The sequence below is a fragment of the Cynoglossus semilaevis genome, chromosome 8, assembly GCF_000523025.1.
Source record: "Cynoglossus semilaevis isolate Cse_v1.0 chromosome 8, Cse_v1.0, whole genome shotgun sequence".
Taxonomy (NCBI): domain Eukaryota; kingdom Metazoa; phylum Chordata; class Actinopteri; order Pleuronectiformes; family Cynoglossidae; genus Cynoglossus; species Cynoglossus semilaevis.
The window spans coordinates 10099293-10108806 of NC_024314.1; the positions used below are offsets into that span (position 1 = coordinate 10099293).

The 9514-nt window shown below is 38.1% G+C and overlaps 1 protein-coding gene across 1 annotated transcript; it reads left to right on the plus strand.

Annotated features, from left to right (window-relative positions):
- Positions 1-1617: 1617 nt before the first annotated feature.
- plekha4 (pleckstrin homology domain containing A4) lies at positions 1618-9306 on the plus strand. Its single transcript, XM_025057904.1, has 12 exons — positions 1618-1745; positions 1829-2029; positions 3186-3495; positions 4396-4455; positions 5579-5638; positions 5753-5833; positions 5917-6069; positions 6427-6525; positions 6658-6766; positions 7239-7312; positions 8868-8972; positions 9056-9306. The coding sequence occupies exons 1-12, from the start codon at positions 1642-1644 to the stop codon at positions 9155-9157; spliced, it is 1458 nt and encodes a 485-aa protein (XP_024913672.1). The 5' UTR covers positions 1618-1641; the 3' UTR covers positions 9158-9306.
- Positions 9307-9514: the final 208 nt, after the last annotated feature.

A 9514-nucleotide genomic window follows, 5' to 3' on the forward strand; every position in this document is an offset into this window, starting at 1 on the left:
TTTGTTTTACTATAAAGGTGAAAGTACAATTTCTTTTTCTCTAGGACTTCTTCCATTTTCTCGAAATGTTACGTGAAGCAATAAGTCCCGTTTCTCCTCTTTTCCTCTTTCAATCAGATAGCAGAGAGGAGTCTGTGCTCGGCAGCATCCCGTTGCCAAGCTACAAAATCCTCTTCTGCACATCACAAGAATGCAAAAACCAAAAGTTCACCTTCAAGGTATATTGTTTTATTGCTCCTATACTTTTCTGTAAACTATAGTGAGGTTTAAGAACACGTGAATGTAACCTTAGATACCGTCATTTCCGAACTATTAAGCACACCTGAACGTAAGCCGAACCCACTAAAATGAAAATGGGAAAAACAGAATTCTACGTATATAAGCCGCACTTCTCTATAAGCCGCAGGTGTCCACATGGGATATTTACACAGAAAGATTTTTTTTTTTTACTTTTAATTTCAAAAAAGCTTTTTTTGAATAGTGCCTGTAACACTGCTGGTTAGATGTTAGCTCTTTCCTGCTTTGGTGTCCCGACTGTAGTTGGAATGAACAGGGGAGACTTAGTGATCTGCTCCAGGGTTGAAGCTAACATTAGCTAGCTAAGGGCTAACTCCCTTCACTTTGTGCTGGTCCACAGCAGAGGTAAACAGAAACAGGGAAGTTGGGGTCTTTATTATCAGCCACTCCGACCACAACAGAACATAAACAGCATTTTAACAGCTCCTGTATAACCAACTGACGCTTCAACATGACAGGGCTCAAACTGCTCTCAACTTTAGCTACCATTCTCTATCGCGCGCCCCTCACACATTTACGCACACAGCCATTCACAGACAGACCTACGTTTTAGTAGAACACACAGTAGCCGACCAGAAAAGTCATTGATCACTAGCGGTATGAACTTCATTAGCCCATAAAAATCCTTAAATTAGGTGCATCATTGTTTAAGCCGCAGGGTTAAGTGTGTGAAAAAAGTAGCGGCTTAGAGACTGGAAATTACGATAATTATTTCTGGACTGCATGGCGACGCATTATAACTGACAGCAAGAAAGTTACAGGTGCATGACTAAAATTAGGCAGATGAACTGAATGAATTATACACTGATATTGTGTAAATATTCGGTGGATTGTTGATGTTTCTGTTTTTTGGTTTTTATCAGCTGCCATCTGGTTGCTTTCTTTCTACAGCTGTTGTAATGAGAACAGTCCCCTGTGTTGATATTAATTCAATTAACCCTTTCATGCATGACGGTCACTACAGTGGACAGCTATGAAAATGTCATTTTCCATGATAAGAATAGGTTTTGATGGCAGTGTTGCATATAAGCCTCTACAGTGGACGCCTGAGAATCACCCAACACTGCCATACAGTGGTCAGCCTTTGAAACTGCAGAATAATTGTGTCAACATTCAAAAAGAAAATTTGGTGTATGAAAACAGAACCAAATCAGTTCTTATTTTTATGTCTAAAAACACATAAAAACACTTAGTAACATTTTTTTAACTCAGTATATCATGGGTCATGCATCAATACTTCTTATATTGAACATACAGAAAAATTGGCTGATTGTTGAAACAATCACTGTAAATCATGTTAATCACATGGCTTCACATCTATCCATTTAGGTGACACATCAGGGAATGCGATCATATTTTTTTAGTGCTGACACTCAGGAAGATTTGCTGGGTTGGGTCCGAGCACTAAGCCAATCAGCCGCAATGGAACAGGCCAGCTCTATAAACAGGTACGAAACGAATTGACTACGTAAGAGTGTTATTTGCTGCGATGTCCTTTAATTACTTTAACCTCTATTTCTCCTTTATTCAGACGCTGCTCCAGTTATCAAGATTTTACCAGAATAGATTACGGTGAATCAATAGACTTTACAAAAAAAACTTCTGACGGCATAGGTCACTCCCAGAAACACAAGCACGTGAGCAGGACACTGACCAATCTGAGTCAGCTCACAGTTGGACAGACGGGTGCATCACAGTGGGCGAGGGAGAGATTGCATCACAGGCATAGAAGGTTGTCGTCCTGGTTGTATGATGTAAACTGAACCTTGAAAATCAATATAAGCACATTTAACCAGTACTAGTTCTACCACCTTTTTTAATACTTCTTATATGCAAATCTGCCAACATTTGACCTCCATCTAATTTATTAAATACTAATAACACATGATAAAATGTGTCAAACTCAAGGTCTAAGTCGTTTTGTCTTAAAAAGCATTTCATTGCCATATAATTCAGGATTTAAAGATACACAGATAATACGATGATTCGAGATTTTTTTTTTTTTTTTTTTGTTCATGGTACCATTTTATCGCATTTTCTTTGAAGCAAAATGAGCTCCAGACAAATTATGACCAAATACATGATTCTTTATTTGTAAGAACTATGCAAAAATATTGTTACCAACTGTACCTCATAAACTGGAATTGTTATTTTAAATAACCAAAACCAATCCAAAAAAAAATTTTTTTTCTCTTAATAGAGGTCAAACTGGTCTGGTCTTATTTAATTCGCTGTCAATATATTAAACAACAAAAGAATATAAGACATATAACCTAGGAAGATTTTCTTTCTTTACAGAAACACTGTAAAACACAAAAATGTGTGAAAACAATTTCTTCCCACGTTCTGTTTGAACCCCTGAATGTCACTTAGGCTACATAGGGACCTAACGTCTTTTTAAACAACCGATGTTTTTGGCCACATGTCGCCCCCTACTGCACTAAAGTGTGTACTGTCATGGTATGACCACTGACTTTTTGAGATAACACAGTCCAGCAATTTAATTTTTTTTTTTTTACAACAACACATTAATGATGAATAATGAGCAGAGATCAACTCGGTGTGTTCAAGCACAAGCAGCATCACCTCAACAACTTGTGATTTGAATGCAAGTTTCTTAACCTGGTAATTGTTTTTATTACAGAGCGCAATGTACAACATTTGTAACTTGAATAAATAAGTATCAACTGCAGAAACTTTTATTTTTACATTATTAACTATTACAGTGAGCCCTGCGAGGGCAACCGTATTGCCGATGTTTGAGTTTGACACCCATTTTATTTGTATAACGTTACATTTAAATATAAAATGTCTTGCGTTTTTTACTGTCTACTGAAGCTTCATTAAACTGCGCACGTTTTTTAATGTCTACTTTTGTGTCTGTACAGCCATTCAGATGGAACGTCCACTCCGCCTGTAGTCCACAGAAGGACATGTGGTTGCAATCCAGAGGAGGACTGTCTTTATGACCACAACTCACCACCAGGTCAAAGAGAAATGATCGGAGCAGGTTTTTTGTCAACAAGAAGTCAGCCAGAATCTCGGGCACATACGCCGATGGGAAGGGTTGACATTAGACCAAACAACGACCTGGAGGTGTTACCACAGAGCCTATATTACACTTTCTCCTCACCCAAGCCAGAGTTTAAATCTGCTCCGACAACTCCGCTTTCTGAAAGGTGGCAAAACGTAACCAAGGTCAGCACATATATTGTTTGTATATCCCCTTTAAGTTAGAACCGGTCAGACTGCTGTGTCTCCTTTGCAAAAATGTTACCACACCCCTGGTTTACAATATAGAAAACAACGTCAAGTCAATTTTATTTGTGTAGTCTAGTTTCACAAACAACATTTGTATCTTTGAACTCCATACTTTTATATAAAGATTAAAATGAAACTTAAAATATTCTCCTAGAAAAGACAGTTAACCGGGGGGAGCGATGGCATACAGTCAACATCTATATTGAGTTCAAATTAACCATACAGACTAAAGCAGGATAAAGTTACAGTTACACATTGAGTGAGCATTATGGCGACAATGTGGAGGAAAAAAAAAACTCTCTTTTAACAGAGCGAAATCTCCAGCAGATCCAGACTCAGTGTTGCTGTCTGTCTCGGCAAAGAGATTGTTTGGCAAACTGAAATTGTTGCACAGAAAACTAGGTCTTTTTGGAACGCGATCTCTGTACAGCACTTGGAAATATACGTAGGACAAACCTCATATTTGGTGCTCACAATAAACTACATAGAATAGTAGGAATTATTCATTTGAACCAGTGGTTCTTAATTATTTTCTGTCATGCCCGCAAATTGAAATACTATTGAGAACCTGATAAGATGTATATTTTTATCTGCACAAACCAACTGTATGAGTTGCTGCCACCTAGCGACGGGAGGCTTGTTTTTATTATTGCATTACAGCAGTGGTACACTTATGTCCATATGCATGCCATGTTTCATTTGAAGCCCCTCACGCCCTCCGGGCACACACACACACATACTTTTTCTTCTCTTTTTTAAATACAAATGTAATACAATATATTCCCAGCAATATAATTTCACTGAACATTCCTTTTTTTTTTTTTTTTTTTTTCACAGACCCCACCCACATATGCCTCAGTTCATTGTCAATCCAACGGAAGAAAACCTTTGGCGAAGGTGACTTCTAACTGAGATTTTTGCTGGAAATGCTTTTGCTTTTCGGCTGCAAATGCAGACTCACTGTATCACTCACTTCATCAATAGCTGCCACTACACGCAAATCACTTCACAGCATCACCACCATCATCACTGCTGCCATGTTTGTGTGCCACAGCCTGTTACACAGCTGGTAGTTATGTGTTTATGTCACTAATTTTCAGCTTTTCTTTGTGACTACTAAACATTGCACTACTTTTTTTTTTATTGAGGTTGTAATTTGAGTGTTTTGTTTGACTGTTATGTGCTGTCCTCAAGCGGCTATTATAGAATATTTAAGGGATAGAGCAGTGTTTTTAATGAAGTGAAAACAAATGTTTTTTAATAATATAACAAATTATTCATTTTAGGCTCCTTAGGTTTCCTAAGAAAACCCTTTTTGACACATTTGATGTTTATCATATTTTATTAGCAAAACCAATTGCACGCACCCATATAACAAATTATTCATTTTAGGCCCCTATCAGTCAGAAGCCCTTTCAATGGTCCTGACCAAAAGAAAACCCTTTTTAACTATGACACATTTGATGTTTATCATATTGTATTAGCAAAACCAATTGCACGCACCCAGTCAACTTATTAACCCTTTCATGCATGACGGTCACTACAGTGGACAGCTATGAAAATGTCATTTTCTATGATAAGAATAGGTTTTGACGGCAGTGTTGCATATAAGCCTCTACAGTGGACGCCTGAGAATCACATAAAAACACTTAGTAACATTTTTTTAACTCAGTTTATCATGGGTCATGCATCAAAGGGTTAATACTTGGGATCCGTATCGGTCCAATATTTCAGGATTGAACATCAAGTATAAAAACAAGTATATCCGAGTCTGATCTGATACCTAAGCCCAAATGTCTGTCACCAGGAGTTGCAATAAAAGGCATAGGGCTAGGTCACCAAACCCTATATTTAGGTGTGTGAAAGACACTAAGTATAAGTACCTAATAAAAAGCACAAAAATATATGACTATGATTTTTTCATAAACCAACACATCAGAATAACACTTGTAATCTATGAGTAAATATTATTATCAATTATGTAACAAGAGTCATTTCAGACTATGCCGATGCTTTTCAGACCTCTAAACACGACCTTGGGGAAATGCCAACGATCAGACCTTACGAAAGTGACGCGGATGTGAGTTTTCATTTGTACTACCAGAATGTTCAATGCTGTGGTTGTGTATTTGAACATTGGTAACATAGCCAGCAGGAAAGCAAAAAAAAAAAATTTTTTTTTCTTCTTTTCCAGACTGTGTTGACAAGATTATGTGGGTGTGATAAGATGCTACAGGCACTGTCTGCAAAGCTGGCCCAGCTACAAATGGATAAGGTGAGCAGCTGAACGGTTGCTGCTCAAACTCTTGTTCATCAATATTGTCCTATTAATCTTTAAACACTTGTTTCCCTTTATAGGAAAGTGCACAGTGTGCATTAGAGGTGTCTAGACTTCAGTTGCATGAGTGGCAAGAACGGGGACTTCACGCCCAGGATGAATCTCTGACCCATAAGTCTTTGCTCCAAGAAGAGCTGGTCACAATCCGAGCCAGGATGTGCGATGTATTGTTGGTGTGTAAACCCCACTGCTAAACTAAGACTGGTATTTTTACACAATTTCAGCAAACGTTCAAGTACCGTATTTTATTTTTGACTATAAGTACGTTTTGTAACATATACTCAGGTACTTATACTCAGGTACTTAGTACTAGTATCCAATTCACACTGACCGCTAGAGCCGCTAGAGGGCACTCTAAGCTTGTGTACTAGTATCTGCTACTCCTGTACCACTGAAAATGTACATGTTCATTATTTTCACACTGACAGCCACTAGAGGGCACTGGTGCGATTTATAGTATAAATACTGTAATTTGATCTGATACATTTAATGACTGTTAAAAGCGTTTCTCTTTGTTTGTGTTTCTCCAGGAAATGGATTGGGTGTGGAGTCAATATGAAAGAATGGAGAGCGAGTTGTGCGTTATACGCTCACACCTTCAGCACATCTCGAACTTTGGACCTGGACAGGTTTTTGTTAGATTTCCAAATAAGATCCTTTAACATTATAAGCTTCAAACTGCTGTGTTTGGTGAATAGGAAACCAGGTGTTCAACTAAGAGTGATATGCCTTTGTGTGTGTGTGTCTGTGTTTATCTGTAGGAGCAAACTCAGGCCCAGAAAATGCTGTGGATAATGGAGGATATCCTGGCTGCACTCAAGGTCAACAGGGATCATTTCTACTTCTTGCTGGTGCTACAGAGGCCACATGGTAAGAACAAATCAAATGTAATTTCTGTTTATGTCACCAAATGGAAGCAAACATCAAATGTGCCAAATTATCTTTGAAAATGTATGTGTATTCTTGTACTTTTTCTGTTATTATTTTTCGACATTGTACAGATTTCCACATCAGACCAAGGCTGAACCGACACGCCAGTTAGTCATTTTGAACCTTATTTTGGCCCATAAGACAAATAATTTGCACATCCTTGCTACAGACACTCCTAGAGGATCACTCGATAAATCATTTCTCTGAATTTAACGCAGAAAGTGATTAATCAACAGTCAGGAGAAAATCAAAGTTGTAGATTATTTAAAGAATATTTGAGTTACAGTTTGTAGAGTAAAATAAAATATGATGTTTGATGACAATCATGCAATTGTTTGTTACTCACTGTGGGAATCTAATGTCAAAACTCCGACCTTTTGTTTCCCCCACCCAAACACCCACTTACCCACAGTGCTCCAGTCGACTGCCACACATTCTGGATTCACTGGCCAACACACGGAGATGCCGGGGACTGGCCTGACAATGGTGCCACTCATTTTGCTCTACTGTCTCTTCCATCAGCTATGAAAACAAGTGGAAGGGTTTAAAAAAAAATGTATCAGTCAATTTTTCAGAATTACAATCATGGCTTTTTAATCAATACAAAAAACACAGCATTGCCTACAATGTAAACATTTATATTCATAGCAGGAATTAATTTATTTAATGTGTAATATTTATATAAGATACATGTATATTGTTTTTATTTATATCTTAACCCATTATTCTTGTAAACAGAAAACAATATTGAATAGTCTACTATTGATCATCTAATGAGAATCGAAAAACAAAGCAACAAGCTTGTGAAGTGAATGAAGTACAGTTCATGAGAATAGAATTTTATACTAACTACACTCTAGGCCCTGTTTTGATCCACAGAACATATTTTACATAAGAACAGTGCTTCTTAAATAGTGGGACGGGCCCCCCTGGGGGGCCACGGTGAGTGCCAGGGGGAGTGTGAGGGGCTTCCAATAGAATATGGACCGCTGGATATAAGTGTACCACTGCTATAATGCTTGAATGATAACAAGCTTCCAGTCACTAGGTGGCAGCAACTCATACAATGGTTTGTAATATACATACATATACATTATCCTGTATATACATATTACATACATATGTAATATATAAAATATACATGTTATCAGGTTCTCAATAGTATTTCAATTCACGAGGGTATGGGTCGCCGCGGGGATGCAGGGATTTGGGGGCGTGAAAATATTTCTCTCCCCCAGGGGGGGGGGGGGGGGGGCGCGCACGGAGCAAATAGTTGAGAACCACTGTATTAGAATAAGTGACACAGCTCAACAGCTCTGATTCTTTCAGGCTTTTAATAGCTGTTTGTTGCTACCTAATCGAAGAGAATTTAATTACTCTGCCTCCCACTGAAATTGGATAATTTTTTTGGAAAGTACAGCTAAAGATGATCTCTCATGGTTAGGAATCACTGCTTTTTGCTGCCTTTGGGGGGCATGTAAGTATTCATAAAAGCCAACAGAAATTAAAACAAAAAAAAAACACAAATGTAATGGCTGGAAAACTGAAGACAGTCTGTAGGCAGGGAACAGTATCAAGATGATTAAGTTAAATTCCAAAAAAAAGAAAGGTGTCTCGGAGGGGAAATAACACACACCTTGCAGGAGGAGCAGGTAATCCCAAAGGCAGGGAGACACAGGATGACAGGAACAGTTGGACACCGGCTGTGAACAGAAGTACACAGGAAGTGGCAGATGTCAGGGGGGAAACAAGAATTGAGACACAAAATGTAACAAGGGAAATGATAATAGTCATACAAATACAGTAAAAGTTACATAACTGGCTGCGAGATGTACAGATTAATGGCTATGTCAACGAAACGTGTTTATTTGTTTACGAAAAATCCTTGTGCCTTCGAGTTTCATTCGTGCAGCAAATTGGAGGTGTTTTTTTTTTTTCATGTTTCCGCATGTCCTATCAATAAGGCTTGTGTACGATAAAGCTCTACTGTCATAGAGTCACATTGTTTTTCAATTATTCCATGTTACTGTGATCCCAACAGGACATGGAACCGACACCACCTGTCCGTCCAGCATTACCCCAGGAGCTGCAGGACAACCACCAAAACTGGGACTACAGCCATGTCCTTACAGAGTCACCATATGAGGTTAGAGAAATAATGACATTTTCATGTAGATAGCTTAAAGCTTGCTACATATTGATTTTTTTTTTTTCATTCTTATTTTCCAGGGATTTTATAACTCTAATGTTGAGCCAGCACAAGTAAGAGGAAGAAAGCAGTCCCACCTTCATGTTGCAAAGCCCAAGAGAAACACTGGTTGGTCAAACTGAGTGATTACAACAAAGTACATGTAAAGAAGAAAATCATACCAATATCAAAGCATTGGCCAGCGGTTGAGTTTACTCCTAATATAACAAACATGTCTAGCATGTACCTTATGCAAAATGTTTAATTTGCTTTTTTTTAAATCAGAATCTACTGGCTTTGTTAGTCTTTGGAATTCACTTTCCATTCTTTCTCTAATGAGAATCGAAAAACAAAGCAACAAGCTTGTGAAGTGAATGAAGTACAGTTCATGAGAATAGAATTTTATACTAACTACACTCTAGGCCCTGTTTTGATCCACAGAACATATTTTACATAAGAACAGTGCTTCTTAAATAGTGGGACGGAGCCCCCTGGGGGGC

Coding starts and splice junctions, on each gene's coding strand:
- plekha4 (XM_025057904.1), top strand. CDS start 1,642: ATGCGATCATATTTTTTTAGTGCTGACACTCAGGAAGATTTGCTGGGT. Junction 4,456..5,578: donor GAAGAAAACCTTTGGCGAAG/GTGACTTCTAAC, acceptor GATGCTTTTCAG/ACCTCTAAACACGACCTTGG. Junction 6,070..6,426: donor GGATGTGCGATGTATTGTTG/GTGTGTAAACCC, acceptor GTGTTTCTCCAG/GAAATGGATTGGGTGTGGAG.